This window comes from Manacus candei, unplaced genomic scaffold (genome assembly GCF_025592945.1).
Source record: "Manacus candei isolate 608988 ecotype Guabito, Panama unplaced genomic scaffold, ASM2559294v1 h1tg000119l, whole genome shotgun sequence".
NCBI classification, from domain to species: domain Eukaryota; kingdom Metazoa; phylum Chordata; class Aves; order Passeriformes; family Pipridae; genus Manacus; species Manacus candei.
Genome location: NW_026138167.1, coordinates 3,192,741 through 3,216,284, shown reverse-complemented (window position 1 = coordinate 3,216,284; position 23,544 = coordinate 3,192,741). Strand labels below are relative to the sequence as shown.

Genomic DNA, 23,544 nt, shown 5'->3' with positions numbered 1-23,544 from the left:
TTGAATAATCTCATTCCTCTATCCTGCACTACCCAGTTTAGATTACAGACTCCTCAGAGAAAGAGCTGTTTCTTTTTGTTGGTTGGGGTTTTCTGGTTTGTTTGGGGTTTTTTTGAGTGGTGGTGTTTGTTTTGGGTTTTATTTGGTTGGGTGTTTTGTGCACATACATCTTTTCCCTCGTCTCTCATAGCATCACATGTGTTTGTGGGTCTTCCATATGCTGTGTTCTGTGTTCTGATAATGAAATATGCATATTTAGCATCCTTGAACTGCATCTTCTGGGATAAAGTGGGAATTGGGAAGAAGTGGGGGGAAGTATCACCCAGCTTCACTAAGAGGTCAAGGAGCACATCCTCAAAAGTATTAATGTATGTGCTGCCTCTCATAAGAAGGGGGAGTGTATGTGTGTGTCACTTGTGCACCCCTGTGCTGAATATCCCAGAGCTTCCAGAGGAGCAGAGTACAGCTCCTGTCCCCCTCCTTAGTGCTTGGCCAGGAGGATCAATACAGGACAAAGAGCTTGTTGCTGATACTGAATTGTCCTTTGAGCTCACTGATCTCTGAGTATTTATTGTTCTTTTTCAGGTAAACACGTAGATACAGCACTGGTGCAAAGTGCCAGTTTAAAAGAAAGTCTGCACAGCAGGAGAGTTGCAAAGGAAGGGGCAGATCCCTTTATCCTTGTCCATCCCTTTATCCTTTATCCATGCTGCCTGCTCAGTGTGTCACTGGGGCATGGAGGGCTGGTAGTGCTCATAGCCCAGGCAGGCAGCAGAAGCTCTCTGTGCTTTTGTTATCTGCACTTTTCTGCTGCTGTGAAGGTCACCTGGCTTTGGCCTGAGTGTCCCCAGGGAGCTGACAGTCACTATTGCAGTGTCCTCAGCAGTTGCTGTGAGCACAGGTTCTTCACAGTTACATTAGTGTGGCATGAAGGTCCTTAGTTCATGTTAAAAGGAAAAAAGAAATAAAACCTCCAATCCAAACCCCTTGCCATACCTAATGTGTCTTATTATTTATTCAAACAGATAACCTGGACATCAGCACACTGCAGCAGAGCAGCAGGTATGCAACCTGCAGAGGTCCAGCAGGAGTCTATAGTCAGTTATCTCCCTCTCAGCCACGTCGCTGCACAGATGTATGACCTGTGGACTGGTATCAAATGGGGAGAGCAGGTCTACTTTGCTGAGCCAGATGCTCTGAAGGTATCCTGTCTTCCATTGTATCTAATTAAGATTGCACTTCTTTCTGTTAGAAAGCATCCTAGGGAGAGAATATGATCTTTGAGAAGTGGTAAAGGATGAAGATTGAGCGTCCATTGTTGTAAGAATTATGAAGTCCATTAGATTTGTGATCCAGTGCTCTAGATTCCAATTGAAATATATAATCCAGGTCCATAAGGTTCTTTTAAGGCCAAAGAGTAGGCATCTAAAGCAAAAGAAGTCTGAGCAATTTTTGGAGGAAAGGGAGGCAGGAGGAACTAACCCCCCTGTGTGTTTTCCTTCTGGTGTAGGAACCTCCCCAGTGTGTCAGACCTGACCTGTGTCAGTGCATATGTCTGACTGAAGAAGGTTCAGCAGTCCTTCTTTATATCCTACGTATTTAGTCATGTTCTACAACCCCTAAAGATGCAGGTTTTGCATCACCAAACCTCTTTAGGTCTGCTGTGTGCCTTTTGCAAAGTTTTGAAGCTATTTAATGATTATAACAGGGCAGCTTGATCAACACACTAAAAGAAGTGCAGCCAACAGCTCACATGGGAGTCCCCCGAGTATGGGAGAAAATCATGGAGAAATTAAAGGATGCTTCTGCTCAGTCAGGATTTGTGAAGAAGAAAATGCTGTCATGGGCTATGTCCCTTAGCTTAGAGAGGAACCTGAATGGCCCAAGCAGGTATGTATTACAGAGAGTGAGACTTCCAGCAACTTGAAAGTAGCAATCTGCTTGTAATGAACTATCAAGCCTCAGTGAGACTCTAAATATAAATGGGTAAAATCTGGCCTGGCAACAAAGCAAATATAATGCAAGAGGGAGGGGGTGTTTATCAGTTACTGTAGCTGATCTTAAACACAGGTGAGTGTCAGAAGTGTCTCTCCCTCCTGCCTGAGCACACACACTCACTGACACAGCCCCTGGCTCTGCTGGGACTGAACAGGTTGGTTTTCAGCTGGGACAGTTCCCTGCTGCAGTCCCTGCTCCCCCTGGCTGTGCAAGTGCTACTCACTGGTGAGAGGAAAGGGCATGGAACTGGAGGGTGTGTATGAGAGGGGGCAAATTTTGGGGGACAGCCCAGACAGGCTGGCTCGTGACAGTTTGGGATAGGAGAGCTAAGAACATCTCATCTCCCTGCAAAAACCCAGGGACAACCCCCATGAGTTCTCTGAGCTCCAAGTACATTATCTCTGTTCTGAAGACCGTTGGTGTTTTTGTCCATAAGATTGCACAGATAAATAATGTTGTATAAATTCAAATACTAACTTAGTTCAGAATTCTTTCCTGTTCCAAAGTTCTTTAAAGCATGACAGTGCAATGAAGTGTGAAATTGCTTACAGAAAATGGTATTCCAAAAGATCATTCCATGAGAGTGCTTTGCTTGTCTGATCATTCAGCTTCTCAGAGAGGTCCTGCAAATTTCAGATTTTAGTGGTGTAGGTTCTCAGAGACACACTGAAGTGATGAAGAACCATGAACACAAGAGCTGTGTTGTGTACAATATGTTTTTACAGATTCTTTATGTATTTGCTGTATTCAGATACCTCAGGAGTTGGGGATGTGAAAGCTGGAGCAATGAAAGGCACTGGATAAATGAAAAAGGATGAATATGTCACCTATTCTTACTGATGTAACTTCTGTCAGCACCCAAAACCAAATGATAGATGTACCTCTAAACAAAATTTGTGCCTGATTTTGTTCTGAAAACTTCCTAGGTTGCTCTGACTTGTGTGTTTTGTACTCAGCAGTGACCTAAAGCAGCTCTGGACAAGGCTGGCAGACTACCTCGTGCTTGCAAAAATCCGCAGTGCTCTGGGGTTTTCCTGCTGTCAGAAGCACTTCTGTGGGGCTGCTCCTCTCACCACAGAAACACTGCATTTTTTCCTGGGTCTGAACATCACCCTGTATGAGGCCTATGGGATGAGTGAGACCACAGGCCCACATTGCCTGTCTGGGCCTTACATTTACAGGCAGCACAGGTAATTTTACCTTTTTAATTATTATCTTTTTAATATGGCCTGTTTCATTATATCTATGAAAAGACTGTTTACTAAGGCCAGCAAAGGTCTTATGGCTTATTTTATTTTTTCTGAGTGCACTGTCACTCTGTTGTGCCTTTGGGAGTCAGAACAACTTGCAGGTCAGAAGCTGAGCACACTGCCACGCCAGGAGCACTGACAGTGAGCTACAGCATTACATGCAGAACAGTTCCTAAATCTGACTTATATCGTAGCCCTGGCCTGGGGCAGGATAACTTTCAAATGCAAGACCTCAAATACAAAAGTGGTTTTATGCCTGAAGATACAGAGGGGGAAAAAACCAGCAAGCACAGGCAAGGCAGACTGTGAAAAACTGCTTAGATACTCCAGCATCTCTGCCCTAGTGAATTAATATTCCATAACTGTCAAACAGTTTCAGCACAGTGTTGTTGGCAATGTTTTGGTAGTTTCAGGGCTTTGGGATGTAAGCCACCTTATCAGTGTTGTGTTTGATATCTCTGTGCTCCCTGGGGGGTGTTTCTGCTCTTCCCTGATAGCTGTGGTAAACCAGCCCCTGGATGCAGAGTGAAACTGGTGGACAAGGACACAGAAGGCAACGGAGAAATCTGCTTCTGGGGAAGGACTGTTTTCATGGGTTATTTAAACATGGAAGACAGAACAAAAGAAGCCTTCGATGAGGAGGGTTGGCTGCATTCTGGAGATTTAGGGAAGCTGGACAAGGATGGCTTTCTCTATGTCACTGGAAGAATTAAAGGTAATGGGCAAAGTCTTGCTCGCTGTTGTGGTAACTGCTCAGCACTGTTCAGTCTAATGGCAGATATGGTCACTAAAGAAGTGTTTTCCTCTCCTGCCAGCAGCATTGCCCTCATAGGAAGGTAAAATAAACTTTCCCATGCGTGTGCTGGGTGTTCAGGGGAGGTTTCCCTCCAATCTGTAATAGGTGGAGATGATTCACTTCCTACAATGAGGCTTTTTATCTCCCAGACCTTTACTCAGAATTAATTACAATTAGCAATATAAACTACTAACATGGGTCTAATGTGTCTTCTTTGATTTGAATGATTCATGAAGCTGTCCAGGCTCCCTTTGAATCTTGCTAAATTGTCCTAATGGCACATTAGAACATTTAGACAGTAAGCAGAGGACACCTGTGTTCTCTGGAAGCTGTTGCTGTAGGTCAGAGGTAGGTTTTCTGATGCCTCAGGTGATGTATTTGCAGATAGTTGAAGCTTGAGAGCAGAAGGGAAAGTTAAAGCTGAAGCAATGAACTGAGGTGTTACTGCAGTACATTGACAGAAGTGTCAATGAGAGTCACACTGGTCACTTGATTACTTGGGAGCTTTTTTCCCAAAACACGTTCAAGGAGTGGGATTGATCACAGGCAGGATGAGACTGAAGAAGATTTAAGAATAGAGTATCATCTCAGAATGTAGAATGAATCACAAGGGAGACAACGTGGATGAGTGAATCTGTCATGGGTGGCATCATGTCCTGCTAGGAATCAGGACTTAGGTTGCTACTATTAATAGCCTGCACCAAATGCAGATATCCTGGTTTTAACTTGCTTTCTTGTCTGATTCATTTTCCTTTAGTGTAGCAGTTGACAACCAATCCATCTGAACATTTGTGTTTCTCTTACATCTGCCTTGATTGCTGGCCTAAAAGCAATTACTCTAAATTACAGGATGAGCAAACCATCTGGGATAAAATAACCATATGCCCAGTTTCATTAAAGTTTTAAATTCGAGTCCAAATAAGGTAATATCTAATAGAAAAGCTTTTTTTTTTTATAGTGACTACAAGGGGAACTTCCTTTGCTTATCCATGTCTTATGAGTTTTAGAGCTCATGAGCTCAAAGATGCAGCTGAGAAATCCATACAGGGGGTATTTTAGAGGTGTGAAAAAAATTGCTGCAGTTATTATAGTTGTCTGGATCAGCTGGGAAAACGCTGACAACTCAGACAGTGAGAAACTAAGGGCCAGAAATTGGTAGAGGGTCTAAGACAAAGACAGGGCTATGGCAAAAGGAGGGTGGAATGAGAGGAAAAGTTAGACCTGGAAAAGTTTGTCTTCACTGCTTGTTGAAGCATGTTTTGAAATGCTGCAAAGACTGTTATTTGAGGACAGGGAGAAGTCACCAATGCAATGAAAGCAAAGAGATGAGATTTACTTAGAGAATAGTCAAATTTGTAATAATTTCCCTGAATATACATATCATACTTCAGAACAAAGGTATTCAAATAAAAATACACATTCCTTCATCAACAGAATCAGGTATCACTACCATTGTTTACAAACCTTAAGAATATTAAGATTCCAGTCTGTCACTGCATTCTCCTCATGTCAAAAGTAGGGCAGGAATTGCTCCTTCCTCTGCAAATTTCCTCTCCTGGTTTCTCCCCCACACTCCTCTCTCCTTTTGCTTTTGTGGAGCCTTCCTGCAGTAGTAACTTATTTTTGTCTGACCCCTCTTGGTGGATTTAAGAATTGGTTTTACTCATTATGTTAACAATGAATTTGCTTTTTGGTGAGATAGCAATGATAAAACAGAAGGTGAATCCTCTGCTACTTTGGAAGAGATGATGTCTCACAGAAAAATTCCAGGTTATGTAACAGTGCCTTGGGAATAACCTGTTACTGGATTATGTGAAACATTATCTGGACCAAATATGTTATACTGAGGGAGATCTGAGAATCTGAGCACGTTTGAAAAATAGTAGCATTTTTGTTTTGAAGATAATTAGTAGGATTTGTTGTCTTTGGAAAATATCTTGGGGAAAAAAAATCTCTCTTATTCTTTATGTCAGAATAAGGAGAGCAGGTCAGTCCAGACATTAGCCTGGAATTTATTTGAGTTCAACTAATAGCCTTTCTTTTTTTGCCTAGATTTGATTATTACAGCTGGAGGTGAAAATGTGCCTCCAATTCCAATTGAAGATGCTGTTAAAAAAGAGCTCCCAATTGTTAGTAATGCTATGGTGATTGGGGATAAAAAGAAGTTTTTGTCAATGTTCCTGACCCTAAAGGTAAACCAGTTTTAATATTGCTTTTGGTGACATTACACACCTGCACCTAAAAGAAGAATAATTTTGAACTATTTGTAAAAAGACCTAAAATTACATAGGAGATGATGGCAGGGGGGAAAATGTACAGCAACTACAAACTAAATCCTGCTGGGTCTGAACCTCTGCTTACATGACCTGCTAAACATCTACATATTCACTGCTGTTTCTCCTATGTATATAATAAGAGCTATTTTTTATTTAAATGCAGACTTTTCAATTAAGAAATGCTGCAAGATTGAGAAGTCTCTGTACAATAATAGGTTTTATTCTGACAGACAAGCAAAGCCAACGTTTCTGATACAGGCAAACCCAGAAACTTCCCAACAGAAGCATTTCTCTACGACTTGTTATTTTTATGACACAAGAAGGGTGGCTGTAGAACAAAATAATTAATGGCCTTGCTATGGTATACAATTCTCTTCAATTGAGAAATCACTGTTTTCGTAAAATATTTGCACTTGGTGTTCTGTGTACATACTTGAGTGACTGACACTGAGGTTTTTTCAAGTTGTTTACCTCTGTGACTGATACTCCCTATCTCCAGGCACAATAGAAATGCTAATTTAAGAAGTCTAACTTAAAAAGAATGCTTCTATCTCAAGCTGTTTACACCATAGTAATTCCATTTAGTGATGAGCTAAATGTTTCCCTGTATCGATGGAGTCATTTGGAAAATATGGTAGAAATTCCAGGTCTGTAGATGGACTCTATTGCCTGATTCATTCACACATTTCGAGTCTGTTATGTACATTTAAGCCAAAAACATTTGCATTTGGTAGCCAAGAGGAAAGAAAAGCCCCACCATCTGTAGGTGTTCCTGCTTTTTAATGCTTACAGAGTGTTTGTGTGTTTGTGCTGAGCCTTCTCAGTCAGGGAGGACTCAATTAGGGAACCTTTAATGCCTTTAAGAGGGAGCATTTGGTGATTCACTTCATTTGATATTTTAGAGTGAGCTGGACCCAGACACATCTGATCCCACTGACATTCTCACTGAGCAAGCCAGAGACTTCTGCCAGAAGAGTGGCAGTAAAGCCACCAAGGTGTCTGAGATTGTAGCCACCAAAGACCGGGCGATCTACGGGGCCATCCAGGAGGGCATCAACAGAGTCAACAGGAACGCCACCAACAGGGTCCACTGCATTCAAAAATGGATAGTCCTGCCAAGGGACTTCTCCATTTCTGGGGGAGAACTAGGTAAGATTCACTGCTTTATACTGAGGTACAGTTTTGCATGCCAGGTTCTGGGTACAGCCACTAGAGGGAAGGGACAGAACGCTCTGCAGTCTGTGGTAAAGAATATAAAAATGGGAGTTTTAGCTGTGTGCACATTTGCAAGTACAGCTCTCGTAGTTAAATTTCAGATTGCTTTGGGTAATTAAGCAGTCAATTTTGGTTAATTCCTTGGGCAGTATTTATAACTTCCAGTAATAATACTACAAGTCTCTCATTTAAAAAAAAAAAGAGAAGCAAGACAGTGAAAGCCTGATAATGGAGCCTGAAGCACATCACCAGGCTCTCTGAATGAACTTGGAATTGTTTAAAAGCTTTCAAAACCATCACTCTTTATTTTTAATGAAGTAGTAGTCAGTTATAACCCTCTTATCTGCAGCTCCCTTTGAGGTTCTCATGCTTACACGGAGCCTTACATACAACACTGGCTTCTCACTTTTAGCATTTATCTACACTCAAATTGGGGTATGTGCTTCCAGCAGGCTCTTCAATAAAAAACTCAGGCACCAAAGCTCCAAGTGGGTAAGAATTTCTGTTCCCATTTCTGGTATTGTGACTCTCTCTCTGTTTTAAGGTCCAACAATGAAGCTGAAACGGCTCACGGTGCTCGAGAAATACAGGAATGAAGTAGACTCCTTCTATGAAGAGTAGGAAGTCTTTCATCCAAGCATTAAGAAAGATCTGTGAGCAAAAGAAAGTATTTTCTAATCAAAAGCATTAATGGAGATTTATGCCTTTTTTGGGTCTGTAGTCTATTGAACCAAACCACTAAAGCTGCTGTGTCACTTTAGTTGTTCCTGATACTCACCTGATCATTTGTCCTCTTTTTACAGAAGCATCTACAGTGTGTCCATTTTCTAATACCATTTTTACTTTATGACCTAAATGATTAAAACATCCTTCTGTGTTGTATAAACTGGGTATAACTAATTAATTCCTCTAGACTGAAAAACCATTCTTTTATATAGTGATTTTCCTATTTTCCTTTTTCCCTGTTGTTCCACAGGCCATTGCCCATAGCTCAGGATACATTTTGGTAGTTGGCAGTACTGCTCAATAAAACTGCCAGACCACTCCAGTGAGAATTATTTAAAAAAAAAAATCAAAAGGGCTGAATTTTTTTCCTCCTCCTACACAGGAGTTTCTTGTTGTTCACTAACACATTTCAGAACCTAAAGGCTTCTCTTCCATTTCTGTAGTGGCTTCTGTGAAAACAGCAGCTCATTTCTAAGTCCATGCTGGAATAAGCATTACTATTTCTCCTAAAAAACAGATAATCAGAACAGTTGGGGGAATAGCTCCCCAGGACTGGAAGACATGCAGCAGTAAATACAGGAGCTCTGCCCTGGGAGTGCTGTTTAGAACAGACACCTCTCTCAGATTGTTTACAGTGCTTTGCTTTAAGCAGTGTTTGTTGGTGTGGATCTGCACGTGCCAACACTCCCATTGTACTAATTCTGGAGCTGCATTTCTTCTTACCCCAATGAAAAATAAATCATGTTCCGTGGAGGACATGCTTGGCACAGTTGGGTCAGGGGTGTGCTGTGAGTGACCCTTGGCAGGCAGCTACAGCCACTGTTCCTGAGAGGAAAACGTGATGTGGAACAGGAGACTGTTTCCATGGAAGTTCCACTACCAGTCTCATCTTGTAGACTTAAGATTTGCTGCAAGTACCAATAACCAGCTCAACACACAAGACAAGGCAGCAGCCTAGGATTATAAAAACAAAACAAGCAAGAGGACTTTGAAAAGTTTATTCTTCCCCATTTTGTGCGCAGTGGTCATTCAGAGGTTCTTTAACAATATTAATCTGAAGGAAACAAGGAAGCAGCAGCTTGTAAAACACGGAAAGAAACGTTGCCCTATTCACCAAAAGCAGAGTGCCTGAGGAATAAAGCTCCTCCAACATGTTGTTAGACTGTATAAAAAAGCTGGGATGCTCACTTTGTAGAGCCACACGAGAAGTCGTTACTCAGAAACGATTCCACCTTTGAAACAACCAGCCTAAAACAGTCTTAATAGATATTACTCCACTTAGTGACTTTCTATTAATAGAATTAAGCTTTAAGAAGCCTGGTTCTGGCAGTAGGGATAATCCTGTGCTATACTAATGAGTTTTAAAATACACATTTTCTCGTTGGGGGCACTGATGGAAGATACCTTTGGACATACAGGTCAGAATGACTCGTATGACCATCTGCACGTGATGAAGGAGGGAGGGAAAAGAGTTGCTTTTGCACCTATTAAGCTTAGAAAGCAAGGAAAAAAAATAAGTCTTGGATCCCCTTGAATAGGGATGAAATGTATTTCTGGAACATAGGCACCAGAGCCAAACCGCTGATCTGTCTTAATCCCTTTAGGACTAGTCCCTTACATTCAGTTTGGGATAAAATTACCAGTCAATACAGTAGAACACACTGAACAGACTATGCAGAAAGCTACAACACAAAGAGCATTCCAGCAGAAGTCATGAAATATCTAGGATAAATCTGCAAAGTTAATACTTTCCCTTCACAATATATGGCAGAGGTAATATTATATCATTTACCCTCATTAGAACTCTGTTGGAAAGGGTATTTCAGAGAGGGAAAACTTGTAAGAATTATTGTGGTGTCTAGATTTGAGAAATAACTTTGCTTCAGCATTAATTCTCACCCTAGATGGGGTTGTGGGCTTTTTTAAAGTACACAAATAGATTAAATCTCTAGAATTTTGTACTTCTTTATTCATGCCTTTGGTGGGCAGGGCTGTATTTCATCACCAGAGTATCTAATGTGGTTTTCTCATTGCTTTTAACATGAAATTGCTATTTTAAGTTATTTTATACCCGTTTCTGTTTCAGAAGGTCACCTTGTGCTACTGTTAGGCTGAAAACCTTTTCAACTTCAGCAAGACCAATAAAGCAGGTTTTAACCATTAAGGTGCTTTTACATTTCACTAATTCTGTTACTGGTTTATAGTTGCATAATTTTTCTCTGTGGAAAGTAAAACCCTCTAACTGAAATGGAAAATGGTAGACAGTTACAGTGCCAATAAAAGAATTCACTTACATAAAAATGTTCACCAGATAGAAAAAAAAAAATAAATAAGACAAAGCACTTGGAAAAGTCCACTGAAAGCAGGCACAAGCATCGTTTGTAGCCATTTGGACTAAATTTATTAATGGAGAGGCCTTAACTAAAAAGTTTGCTCTCAAGAGATAAGCAAACTATCTGCATATGGATATCAAGTTACACATAATGTACTGTGTGTGACACGTCCTCCTGGGGTCGGGGTGAGGGGAGTTTAGTCCTTGTCCCGTACCCTGCGGCAGATCTCGTCTGTGAACTCCGAGCACTTGGCATTGCCCCCCAAGTCCTTTGTCAAGACCTGAAAGAAAGAAAAAATAGTATTACTGGGATGTTTCAAGGGGATAGTCCTGTCCCTGAACGGTTCTACACGTTCTGGTATGTTGTGCATGGATAGGAAATAGGGGTGAGAAGGAACACGGGATGTGTGAGGAGCTCTGCAGCCCACACAGAATTCAGCAGTAAGGACTGGCACAGGCACAGAAACTGGAGGATCAACATGAAGTCCTTTAATGTTATCACATTTGAACGTGATTTTATCTTAACTGCAGGAAGAAAGTGTGTTTGGTCAAAGCTCTACAAAGTCCTTTGGCTCCATAATAGTGCAATTAACTGTTAAGTATTTAGGCCTTCAGTAAGAAGTTTGTCCTTTGGAAGTAAAATTCATATATGAAGGCTCAGCACTAATTGAGAGTAATTAATAAGGGTGGGTTTTTTGTTTGCTTTGTTTTGTTTGTTTGAAGGAAACCCACACAGAAAAGGCACACATAACTCTTAATGCTACATGATAACAATTCTTTAAGTTTTCTTGGTTTAGTTAAGAGACGGAAAATGTAGAGTTAAACATCTTTGTCATCAAGTACAACTCCTGTCTGGGAGCTTTAAGAGAGTAAAATAAAAAGTGGGCAACATGGCTGGTCTAACCTAGCTAGATGAAAGCAGTCTGGGAGATAATTTAAAATCAAAATAATTTAAAAATTTAGTTTCCCCCTTACTTGACACACATGTCTCTTAATTAAATCATTGAGGGAAGGGAGAAATAGCAGCATGAGAAGCCATCAAGGTTACTGTTGTAGGACCTTGTAATTTTAGCTGCATTAAAATTCAAATAAAAAGATTCTCTCCATTGTGAGCATATAATCATAATGTTTTAAGTAACTAGAGAACAACTGGCCATGTCACAAAACTTGCACTGTGTTATCTTCCATAGAATTACTGACCTGCAGATGGAGGATTCCACTTCCAGAGCAGTAAATGGGAACTTCAGAGGAGCACCTCTTTATTCACTTGTAAGTTCAGGTGTTTTTTAACACAGTAAGGTAGCTGCAAACAGACCACTTGCAAAGTGATGACAACTTTTGGGTTCAGCATGCTTGTTATTTTAATTACCAAGCAGCTTCTTGTGGTCCTGCTAAGGTAACTGAACCAGCATGGCTAACTGCTCATCCTCCTTAACTGCCAGCTCCAGGATCTTTCCAACTTTGTTTTGAAAAGATGGACATCAAAGCAGAGCAGTGAACCAATAATGGTAAGAGCACAAATTCAAGTGAAGTTTCAGAGCATAAGTCCTTCCTCAGCCCCAAATACCCTATTCGAGTCTTAAATCTGGAGACACCTACTGCCAAAGGGAAATCCTGTATCATCTCAAGGGAAAAGGTAAATACTGGATAAAAAATGTAGTTCAAAAAGGAGTGAAAGCAGTAAGGAAGAAAAAAGAAAATAACTGAGCTGAAAAAATAGGAACAGAAGTATTACAGTCAGGATTGGAATGCTATAAACTAAGTGGCTGATTAAGGCCCTTGAAAGGCAAATGAGTGTCCTTTACTTCAGGATCCAGATTTAAATATATATGCACTGTATGTTTTATAAACTTTATAAGTGAAATGCTACTAGTTACTTAAACCTCTAATCCCCTCTCTGAAAAACAGATATCCAGTTCAAGCTTTTAGAGTTCACAAAGCTGTAGAAATGTGAGATGAGCATTACTGAGACACCAGGAATGCTACAGCCCATCCCTAATTACTGAGAAGGGCAGGCTTAATACCACCAAAGATAATATAATTACTGCCAGAGAAGGACAGTGGCACTGCTCATGCAACAGGCCAGCACAGCAGGTCAGCCACCCTTCTGGTGGTCATGTTCTGAGTTAACTTTTGCTGTGATATAATATTATTTTAGCTCACTAAAATCATATTGTATCATATTTAGTGCATTTATTTGCACCCCCTCCTATTACCTTTCCATCTTTAATGGTATCAAAGCAAGCTGACTCTATTTTTGTGGCATGTTTGTGTAGTCCCATGTGACGCAGCATCATCACAGCACTCAGGAGGAGGGCAGTTGGATTTGCCATGTCTTTGCCTGCAATGTCTGGTGCTGTTCCATGAACCTAGAAATAAAAGCAAACCTATCAGTTGTGATCTCAATATGCTGATTAAAATGTCCTAGGCAGTCCAAGTGTGTGCAAGAAACCTGAACCATAAATCCTCACGTAGATTAAAATGGGAGTTACTTTGCAGCAATATGGTCAGTGGAAAGGAGACACCAAAGACCAAAACAATTTAGTTCAAAGGCATCAGAATGGCAGAACTAGGTCAGCTAATACCTCTAAATTGTGCCCCTCTGGTTCTGTTTCATAGAGGGTATTTATCTTATGAAAAAGAGGGAAAAGAGAATGTTGGTCAAGGAAAAGGACGTGCAAAAAACTTACACGCGATACACACTTCACCCAGTCTCTCTGGGTAAAGCCTCACCAGCCCCACAGTAAAAACCAGTTTTATGCAGAACTTTGTTAAATGTCAGTCACACTGTATAGCATGGAGAGGTTTCAGATTCCCAAGTGGAGACAAAGCAGTTATTCCTGCTCCCCCTTGGATAACAAAACTTACCGACTCAAAAATGGCCACTCCGTTGGCACCGATGTTCCCACTGGGTGTCACTCCCAGGCCCCCGATCAGTCCAGCACACAAGTCACTGAAAAAAACCCACCCATCACATGAAAAAACACAAGTTTGTCCATACAAGGTATTAAAATATTCATTTATCAATCTACTGCAAGTGTAACTTACTTTATGTGCTTACACAGTCTGAGGATAATATTAAGAACAGATGCTGTGAGCCCCTTTTGCTCCACTGGAACGTTTGGAAATTTTTAGGACTACCAGCAGAAGGCAATGTAATAAAGGAAAATCAAGAGGAAATTCCAAATTTTAGGATAAAGCTGGTAAGACACAGGCATAACAAGAAGTACTAAAAGCACAGGATATGTGTAGAAGTCTAAAAAACTAGCAAAAACTGTAATGTACAGCTCCCTGTAACTATCCAGAAATCTTATTTCCTCTGAAGGGGCCACAGAACTACTTTTCATATGTAAAGTCCTTCTAAAAAAAGGTGGAAGACTTTTCCTCAGGTAGCAGAACTACCACCAGTTTTGTAGTGTATCGTGTGTAGCTTAAGGGACATTTTCCAAGTGACACCAGACTAACTTTCCCCCTCCCTTTCCTGAACAGCCTGTAAGTCACCAGTCTGACATTAGCAGGTCATCAGTCATCTGCATTTGGGTTCCTCCAAAATTAACATGGGGAAGGACAAACCAACTGTGCCTGCAGCCATCAGACTGTACCCTCAGAGCTGAACATACTCACAAACAATGCTCTTAAAACTCGGGTGTTTTCACAGATATACATATTGCCCACAACTCAGCTCAGCAAGGACTAACAAGCAGAAAAGTTTGTTTGACCTTACAGAACTATATTGTGAGTTTAATCTAAAATAAAGCTTTATAGAGTCTGGGGAAAAAATGGATACAGCTGAATTTGTCACTGTAACTATTAAATGCTTCAAGGAAAGAGATCTTCTGTACCTATTCAGTCCAAGAAACCTGTCTGGCATTATGCTCCTGCTTTAAAGAAGCAGTGGGTGAGGCCTCACCCAGTGATCACTGCCCTCTTCAAGGACAGACTCAGATTTATTGCAAATTTTTAGAACTGCAATTTTTTATGGAATTTCTCTGAGAACTTTAAAAAGGGTGCTACTGAAGGGAGTTGCAACAGTACTGATGCTGGGACTCATGTGATTTGATCTCTTTTAGTTAACAGCTAACAGCAGCTATGAGGGCCCTGGGCACTCCTCTACCAATTCTTAAAGCAAGAAGCTTTAGCTGTAACGTGATTTTTCCTGGAGTGGGATTCCAAAGGTTGGAATGGTGTAATACCCAGCCTTATCACAGAGAGAGGGCAGTTTTAAAAGAGCTTAAGAAGCATTTCTTCTTATATGTAAGTTACCCTTACATTTATTATCTGTAGATAAACAAGAGATGGGTTCTAAGATGTAAATAGCCATTGAACTTTAAAACAAACCCTGATTCAGGCTGTTTTCTCAATGTCTCCTTAAGAGGTGCAAGGAGATGCCATGTCATGTTCCACACTTAAAGTTCAGATGAGACACTTCATTTTACACACAGTATTTGATGGAATTTACACTCTACCTAAACATTTTACAGAATGGAAACTGTGTGCTGGTGGATTTTGCCTTCAAGAGACCAAGCTCCTCCAGCATTCATGTAGTTCAAATATGAAATTTAATTTGAAGGTAAGGAGAAAACATAATACATAAAACAAGAGCTGGTAGGATATGAAGAGGCCACACATTTGGTTCTTCAGTGACTCTGCAGAATCATTTAACTGTGTAAGTAGCTCTCTGTACACATCATGGTCCCACAGTCACCCTACAAAATCTATTTTAGTGCTAAAGATGAGAAGGTTTTTCCCTAATCTCTAACCAAGCATTCTTGATTGCAATGTAAGCCATTACATTCCCCACGCATTTGGAGAGATTTCTCTTCTGCCCCATCTGAACAATATTCATAGACTCCATAAGCAGCAACTTCTCTTTTAAATAAGAAGCACATTCTCATCCTACAGCCCCACCCAACAATATATTAATAATTGAAGTGTAATAATACCATCCTTTCTTCCCATTTCAAGTCTGGTTTACGAAGTTTTAAACTTTGGATGCATAGATCACCCATCTGGCTTGCACGTAACCTCAATGACTGTTGGGAAAGTATCAGTATTTTATGTGTTGGGTTAGTTTAAATTACAATCTCCATACCTGAGGATGTCACCGTACAAGTTTGGCATAACAAGCACATCAAATTGTGATGGATCTTGAACCATCTAGAAGGAAGTATATTTTCATTAAGGTTAAGAATTTGAACAACAACAAAAAAAATCTCAACAAAAATTAAAATATATAAATACTCACATTCAGACACACAGTATCCAGATACATTTCATTAAATTTAATATCTTTACAGTTTTCTGCTGCCTCCCTGCATTTTCTCAAGAAAAGCCCATCAGACATTCTCCTGCAATTAGATAAGCAAGAGAATATTGCAGTTATTGTAAGGAAGCAGTACTCAAGGTAAAGAAACTGCATGCAAGAGAGATTTAAATAAAAATACTAGATTACAGAAACTTAATTTGTGACTATCTCCTAAATATAACTAATCTTTTAAATATATTACAGAGAAGTTATGCCTTTTAAATTTCCTCCTAAAACATTTCTGTGTCAGTAGCTTAACAGCCATACACATACATTGTCAGAATGCCTTCTATTCCTTTACTAAAGGCTCAGTGGATTTGTAAAGGTGGTGTCACACATCCCACGTGTTATGACTCAGTTCAGGCTTGGAAACTGTAAAAGGCACTAGCCACTTTCATCCTCAGTCTTTAAACTAATTTGCCTTGTTTAAAAGTTTTTAAAATAAGAGCTTTGCACGAAAGGATTCCTAAAAACTTGCTAATAAGTGTATCAGTACATCATTATCGGGGTCAGTATCACCCATTTTACTTAGGAGGCATTTACTTCACTCTTTTGCCATTTTACTTACTCCCAGTGGCATCAACAGAAATTACACATTTGAGTAAGACTTATAAAGTTGTTTATAATTAAATGCATATTGTTATTCTGTCCTCCTCAAAAAGAAGTGTGGACATACATAATATTTGCCTTGTGCACAGCTGTGACGTGGCTCCTCTGATTGTTTCTGGCGTACTCGAAAGCGAACTCCGCGATCCTCTTGCTGGCTTCCTCTGTGATCAGCTTGATGCTCTGCACAACCCCATCGACGATCTGAGAGACAGAGTGCATCGGTGTAAAAGTGTAAGATCATTCACTGGGATGAGGGGGAGTAGAGTTCTGAGGGAGCAGAGGGGTGAGGGAGCAGAGGGGTGAGGGAGCAGAGGGGTGAGGGAGCAGAGGGGTGAGGGAGCAGAGGGGTGAGGGAGCAGAGGGGTGAGGGAGCAGAGGGGTGAGGGAGCAGAGGGGTGAGGGAGCAGAGGGGTGAGGGAGCAGAGGGGTGAGGGAGCAGAGGGGTGAGGGAGCAGAGGGGTGAGGGAGCAGAGGGGTGAGGGAGCAGAGGGGTGAGGGAGCAGAGGGGTGAGGGAGCAGAGGGGTGAGGGAGCAGAGGGGTGAGGGAGCAGAGGGGTGAGGGAGCAGAGCGGTGAGAGAGCGGAGCGGTGAGGGAGCAGAGGGGTGAGGGAGAAGAGTGGTGAGGGAGAAGAGTGGTGAGGGAACAGAGCACTGAGGAAGCAGAGCACTGAGGGAGCAGAGCACTGAGGGAGCAGAGCACTGAGGGAGCAGAGCACTGAGGGAGCAGAGCACTGAGGGAGCAGAGCACTGAGGGAGCAGAGCACTGAGGGAGCAGAGCACTGAGGGAACAGAGCACTGAGGGAACAGAGCACTGAGGGAACAGAGCACTGAGGGAACAGAGCACTGAGGGAGCAGAGTGGTGAGGGAGGCAGTCCCAACACTGCATTTCAGAGGGAAAGCGCCAGACAAAAACCACTGTGAACCCCCCCAAGGCGGGCAGAGTTACGAGCCCTGACACAGAAAGCCCCCAGGAAGGCAGCCCTGGCAGCACGCACCACGTGCTCGATGCCGCTGTACTCGCCCTCCGTGTTCTCGCGGATGGTGACGATGTTCACGTCCGTGTAGGGGGTTTTGTAGCCCTCGATGGACACGCAGGGACGCACGTTGGCGTAGAGGTCAAAGGTTCTGCGCAGCAGCAGGTTCATGGAGGGGTGCCCTGCGGCAATGGGGGTCTTCAAAGGCCCTGGATGAAAAAATATACACGTGGGTTTGAGAGCTGAAACTCTGGGTCCAGTGTACTCTTGGAGAAGATCTCCAAATTCCCGTTTAACCCTTCTGCTGAAAGGTCAGGGAACTCTCTGTGTTATCAAGTGCTGCACAGGGACTCCAATCAGCTGTTGAAAGGCCAAACCGCAATCCTGACATGGAATAGGAGAATTTACTACAGGTTTTCACTGAAAACACATATAAAGATACTACTCATTATAAATACAGTTATTGCATGCTATTGTGTATCTTAGAAATGCTTTCTGCAGAGTCCAAAGGTTGGAATGTAGTAATACCCACCTTCAGCTATGAGAACTATCAAAATTATGGCTTGGAAATGAGGGACTGTTTCAAGATTACAGATAACAGGATAGGCTGTCCCCTATAATTACCCATTTTATTGTGCTACAGATGAAGAACTTTGGCTTTAAGCCAGACTCATAATAAAAACAACAGTATCTAATATCTGTGTATTAACCCCTAAAATACCTTTTAATCCCATTTTGTTTTTATCCATGGATTCTTTGGCTTCTGGGGGTATCATCCACTTCCCTCCTGGTCCTTGGATAGCTGTAACATTCCTTTCTTCCCACTGAATAGGAGCCTAAACACATATATTCCATGTTAACTTAAATGGCATGACTTTTGCTTCAAGTTTTAACTTTCCTTTCATAAAAAGGTGCATTAGGAATTTTGCCCAGGTCTTCATAAAACAAATTTTCTCTGGTGAGCGAAAGTAAGCATGAGATGTTTGAACTAAAGCAGTGTTTAAAAAAGGTAATTAAGTGAAAATGAAATAGTATGAGCAGCACATCATCATAACCTTGAATCCCACAATGCCTCCCTAGGTGTCATATACACCAAAATGGTTAGAATTGCAAGACAGGTGCTATTTCTTTCAAGTTTTCAGAGCTGGTGAGTTCTTTGTATACAAGAGACAACATCTGAAAACTGAATTAACTGAGAACTCATCATCTCTCCTGCCTGGAACACAGTACACGACACAGATATGTATCTGTTATCTAACTGAAAATCTGCATGTGTTCCACAACTGTTTCTGAATTTGCATTCACCACAGGAATCTTCTGAGTGGAGACAGGCTGCCACCCCTTCACTTCAGCAGGAAGGGCCATAAAGGAAAAGATACAACACCGTTAAAGAGAAATTCACTTTTTGCAAATCTAGGCTGGATAGTTGTAACAGAAAGGGAATATGCCTTGGTGCTGTTACTAATGTGGAACAATTTAACAGGCATCTTGCCTGAAGAGCTCTATTTCCTTTCAAGGAAACCTGACCAATTCTGGTGAAGTTCCTCAGGTGGGCAGGACCACACCTCTTGGATATAGTGAGTTTTCATCTCACTTCAGCTGATGTGTTTGGCAGTGCAGCAGTTTGATTCCTAAAAATAAGCCAGTCCTTTCACACACACTTTCACCTGCACTGGAAGTCACAATCAATGAAAGAACCTGCTCTTACCAGTTGCTCAGGATTACTACATCAACCAGGTGATACACTGAGTTCACTGAGTATCACATGATACATCGAGTTCATATTCCCAAAAATTAGGCACAGCATTTGCTCTCAACTCTCTACTTGTCTGCCAGATAACAGTTTCAAGCCCTGCCTTGATACCACATTCCTGTCTTCTATTACTTAAAGCTTTGACCTCTATTCTCAAGAAGTTTTAATAGCTTAAATATTACTTTATCTTTTGGAAGCTAAAGGGAAAACTTTTTAAACATGCCTAGTTAGTATTTGTTGTTGTAGTTAAACTTACAATTCTTATAGCAAGACAAATGAGACTTACTTTGGCAGCATCAAAGATCTTCATGACAGCAGCAGAAATCTCAGGTCCTATGCCATCTCCTGGGATTAAAGTTACTGTTTGTACCTAGGTAAAGAATATCAGTAGTACAACAAATGAATGTTTGGTTTCTGCACAGAAAACATTTTCATGTGTTGTAGGAACCAAATAACTATTAGAAAACAAGAGAAATTTTCAGTTACCAAATATTCACTATGAAGAATAGCAGTCCTGGACAGAAGTGAGAATGAACTCCCTTGCTTTCCAAGGGACTGTGAAAATGTTTTGAGAGAATTGTTTAAAAATTTGCCTACTATCTATTCCTATTTCAAAACAGAGGTGGAATGTGAAAGGCAGGTTCCTGCTCAGTACTCCTTGGAATGAATGACCTCAGCATAGTTTCTGTGGCAATCTGAAGAGGAGGTGGTGTTACCTAGTGATGTTACACATCTCTGTTACACATGTGCCTCCAGCATTACCAACATGCTGTGTAACACTGACACATGCTAGAAAAGATTAAGGGATAGGAAAAGCTGCATTCATCTTAAAAAAAAAAAGAAAAGGGTCATGCCAATGTAAACTTCTCAAGTGACCTCCTAAAAGTCTCAGACCCGTTTTTGACAATAACAGCTTATTTTCCTCCCATGTTCTTAGTCTTGTTTCTTTCTTTGCATGGCTCAGGCTCAGTGAATAATGGGGGAAGAAAGTACTGTGCTTTGATGAAAAAAAGAATAAATTACGATCACTAGTCTGAGGCACATGCCCTAGCCCTTTTTGCTTTATTTAAAGAGTTCCAACAGTTTAGTATGTGCTTCTCATTACTTAAGAAAAAGGGCAGCTCAGATATTATTTGCTAAACTCCAGACTGAATCTACTCACAAGATATGCTACCACCCCTCTCCACACAAAATATTCAGAATTTCAATACATGTTGATTGATTTTTTTGACTCATTTGAGCCAGAGAAATTCTCAGTGCATGACAAAACCCCAGAGCTTTGTTACAGCACTGCAAGACTCCACCTGAGCTAAGTGTGTTATGAACAGAGCCAGAGGTGCCTCACCTGATTCTTTTTTGTACTGTATAAGTGACCCTTTGGTTTCTTTTCTAGCTGGTGCACAAAACTTGTAATTAGAAGCCACAGCTCCTCTTTAAAATTAAATCCTGCTTAAAGGTATGTGCAGCAGTGCTGAGCCCTGCTCCTGCCTTCACTGGAAAAAAAGGCCCATGGGCACTTCAAACACAGACACATAAAGAAGGTAAAACAGCTATTGGGAAATACACAATCAACGTCTAAGATACTTTAAAGAGGACCTTGAAAAGGCAGAATTTTAGATGCAAGGTATTCTAAAAGCAGCAGTAAAGTAAATCTAGTGCTTAGAGGGAAGTCTGCAAAAGAAAGAAAATGAGAAGCTTCTCAACAATCTTTCTGTTTTGCCCAATATTTGCTCATTTCCAGATGAATTTCAGAAGACTGGCTTATGTCTGTATTTTATGAGAACTTTCATGCCACTTGTATCTTTTGCCAGAGCCTCTTGTATTATCACTCACACTTAATATACCATTTGCAGTGACAGTGATTAACCAGTGTAAATCCAGGATGGCATTAAGAGCACGTATGTTCACTTGTTTGGCCCTTCTTTTTGGGGAGTATAAAAATAACAACAAAATTTCCAAACCCCGTTATTGAGAAACTTCACGAAAGAAAAAAATGGGACTATTATACTCACAGCATTACCAAAACTTCTGGTCACCTTTTTTTGGTTTTTGAAAGCACCTAGCAACCGAGAAACCTGCAGAAATACAAATCAAAAAGATGCTGTTTTACCGCGCAGATGGGATTTTAAAACGCCAACAATATTGCAGCAAATCTGCATTTTAAAAATCATATTGCTTTAAATTTCCTATCTCACACTAGTACAAAAGTCCAAGTGAAACAAGAGCACCCAGTGCTTTGCCAAGTTGCTGTCTAACATTCTTTGCAGCAAGTATTCTTAGCACGAGGTGAGCCCAGGACAGCCCTTCGTGCCTTGGGTGAGGGGAAGCCCCTGCACCATTGCTGGAGTCCTCACACACAACAGACTGGAAGCAAGGCTGTAGTAACTCAGCTAAATAGATGATATGCTAAGGATTGGGATTGTGGAAAGCAACGTGAACAGTGAAACACTTTGTTGGCAGCAGTTGGGTGGAAGTATCTTCACGCATTTGAGGTGAGGTTTCCAAAACTACTTTGCATCAGTGTCACTTCTTCCATTCAAAACGTGGTGAATTTTGTTCTTCTACCTCCTGTAGCTGTATGATTTGCACTGTTGCCTTCTGCAGGCCTGATGGGTTTTAAAAAGCGTAACTGAAATGCACATTAAAGACAAAATTCACCATAGCAACGAGTCCAGAAAGCACAGTCAAAGAATTACACCTTCTAACATCTGAATATTCTGAGCTGGCATTAAGCTTCAAAACTGGGGTGGTAACTAAGCTCGAGCTCTTGTCTAGCTGAACATCATGGACAAAATTCCCAATCTGCAGAGAAATCACAGCCTCCCAGTCTTACCCTCCTTTTTAGGACTATTGATGGCCCTGTGGCTTAAGAGCTGGAAGGCTTTTAACTGTAAATCGACACTCCTTCAGCTCTGCCACGATCACATGTGCAGGCTGTCTGCACCTATCAGCTAGAATGGAATCTGACAATTTGTATTCCTCTCCTGTTTCATTTGTATTTGTTATTTCTCACCTTTACTGACATGTACAGTGTATAGCAAAAGGCTCACACTATGCTGGCACCAACAGAAACAACTACAAACAATACAAGTCTCAGGTAAATTGTAAGGAATGCTGTGGGAGAAGTAACTTAAGCTAGATCTATTTTTACTTGTAGCCCCACGTGAGATGTCCAAGGTCACTGCCACGGGCAAGCAGCGCTTGCCACGGCAGCCACATGGCTGAGGAAGCAGCTGGAGCAATTAAATGAAAACGTGAAGTTACTCCACAGCCTAAATGCCCTCATGGTGCAGTTCCTACACCTGGAGCCGGGATTCACATTCCAGAATAGCCCTGGAAAGGGAACAGCCTGTCCTTGCAGAAATCACGGGCCTGGTAAGTTATACTGAAGTCCAACATTGATAACACCAACAAGGAGTCGGGCCGAAGGAGAGCGATCCATCCTGACCTTGCAGTCACGTGCCGTGATCGGCTCCCGACAGTTCCTCCTTATTTGAGCAGACAGGTTAAGTGGGGCGGCCTCAGTGACTTTGCCCCGGTCAGGCTGTCATTTAAAGGCTCCACAGAAATTCCATTTTCTCGAGGCACAAAGCAGCATCCCCGCGCCAGGGGCCGCGTTCAGAGCGGCCCAGAGCCGGCGAGCCCCGGAGCGGAACTGTGGGGACGCAGAGCCCCCTGCCCGCTGTCCCCGGGGCCCGGAGTGCCGGGGCGGGGGTTCCGCGGGACCGCCGTTCCCAGCCCGCGCTGCCCGAGCCCCGCCGCGGGACCGCCCCGGCGCCGTGACCTCTACGGCGCGACCTCCCGCAGGCCGCTGGGGCCGCCGCGGCACCCCCGGCCCGCCCGGTAACGGCCCCGCGGCGCCTCCCGCCGCCCCCGGCAGGGGACACGCACACACACACGGAACCCGCCGCCCTCCGGCCCCTCGGCCCTTCGCCCCCGGCAGCGCTGCCAGGGCCCGGCGGCACCGCGACCTTGCGGCTCCGCCTGAGGCACCGGCCAAGGTCAGGGGCGCGCCCCGGCCAGGGCCCGGCCCGTCCCCCGCCTACCGTGGGCATCCACGCGGCCGCGGCCATGACGCGCCCGGGCTCCGCGGCTGCCGAGGCCCCTCCGCTGCGCGCCCGCCGCCAGACCGGAACCGGCGCGTGGGGAGCGCCGGCCCCGCCCCGCCGGGGGAGCCCCGCCCCGGGGCCGCCGCTGCCGCAGCGCCCGCAGCGCTGAGCCGCTGAGCCGCTCCCGACCGCGGGCCCTCAGCCCTCGCCCGGGGCTGAGCCGCTCCTGCCCTCGGTTCCTTCGCTCCTGCCCTCGGGCCC

General features: G+C 42.6%; 4 protein-coding genes and 2 long non-coding RNA genes across 14 annotated transcripts in view; 4 read left to right on the top strand and 2 right to left on the bottom strand.

The window, feature by feature from the left end:
* The window catches only part of ACSBG1 (acyl-CoA synthetase bubblegum family member 1), a 42,963-nt gene extending 32,845 nt beyond the window's left edge, over positions 1–10,118 (top strand). For 8 of the 9 annotated variants that reach the window (XM_051770422.1, XM_051770424.1, XM_051770426.1 and 5 more), the window contains 7 exons: positions 1,026–1,202; positions 1,709–1,890; positions 2,955–3,188; positions 3,746–3,963; positions 6,097–6,236; positions 7,223–7,469; positions 8,080–10,118. In XM_051770422.1, the coding sequence (XP_051626382.1) occupies positions 1,026–1,202; positions 1,709–1,890; positions 2,955–3,188; positions 3,746–3,963; positions 6,097–6,236; positions 7,223–7,469; positions 8,080–8,156 (1,275 nt within the window). In that variant the 3' untranslated portion in view covers positions 8,157–10,118. The remainder of the gene's footprint in view (positions 1–1,025; positions 1,203–1,708; positions 1,891–2,954; positions 3,189–3,745; positions 3,964–6,096; positions 6,237–7,222; positions 7,470–8,079) is intronic. The other variant, XM_051770418.1, reaches the window with a different exon arrangement.
* The window catches only part of DNAJA4 (DnaJ heat shock protein family (Hsp40) member A4), a 62,259-nt gene that overhangs the window by 38,545 nt on the left and 170 nt on the right, over positions 1–23,544 (bottom strand). The window lies entirely within an intron of this gene.
* IDH3A (isocitrate dehydrogenase (NAD(+)) 3 catalytic subunit alpha) lies at positions 9,245–23,396 on the bottom strand. The gene is made up of 11 exons (XM_051770431.1): positions 23,281–23,396; positions 21,247–21,309; positions 19,521–19,604; positions 18,203–18,317; positions 17,503–17,690; positions 16,575–16,708; positions 15,839–15,941; positions 15,686–15,750; positions 13,462–13,546; positions 12,810–12,962; positions 9,245–10,874 (listed from the first exon to the last, which is right to left on the bottom strand). The coding sequence occupies exons 1-11, from the start codon at positions 23,305–23,307 to the stop codon at positions 10,791–10,793; spliced, it is 1,101 nt and encodes a 366-aa protein (XP_051626391.1). The 5' UTR covers positions 23,308–23,396; the 3' UTR covers positions 9,245–10,790.
* On the top strand, positions 11,782–14,774 carry LOC127462094 (uncharacterized). Its single transcript, XR_007900288.1, has 3 exons — positions 11,782–11,862; positions 11,970–12,101; positions 14,664–14,774. It is a non-coding gene; the product is annotated as an uncharacterized LOC127462094 (long non-coding RNA).
* Positions 16,678–17,561, top strand: LOC127462095 (uncharacterized). Its single transcript, XR_007900289.1, has 2 exons — positions 16,678–16,738; positions 17,399–17,561. It is a non-coding gene; the product is annotated as an uncharacterized LOC127462095 (long non-coding RNA).
* The window catches only part of CIB2 (calcium and integrin binding family member 2), a 43,109-nt gene continuing 42,077 nt past the window's right edge, over positions 22,513–23,544 (top strand). Inside the window, exon 1 of the mRNA XM_051770437.1 lies at positions 22,513–22,609. The gene's annotated coding sequence lies outside the window, so the exon portion shown is untranslated. The remainder of the gene's footprint in view (positions 22,610–23,544) is intronic.

Excerpts from the sequence above, each read along its gene's own strand:
- IDH3A (XM_051770431.1), bottom strand. The coding sequence starts at position 23,307 with ATGGCCGCGGCCGCGTGGATGCCCACG. Across the intron at positions 15,942-16,574 it reads GTGCACAAGGCAAATATTAT|GAGAATGTCTGATGGGCTTT; the intron begins GTATGTCCACAC and ends ATCTAATTGCAG. Across the intron at positions 12,963-13,461 it reads GAGTGGCCATTTTTGAGTCG|GTTCATGGAACAGCACCAGA; the intron begins GTAAGTTTTGTT and ends TTTTATTTCTAG.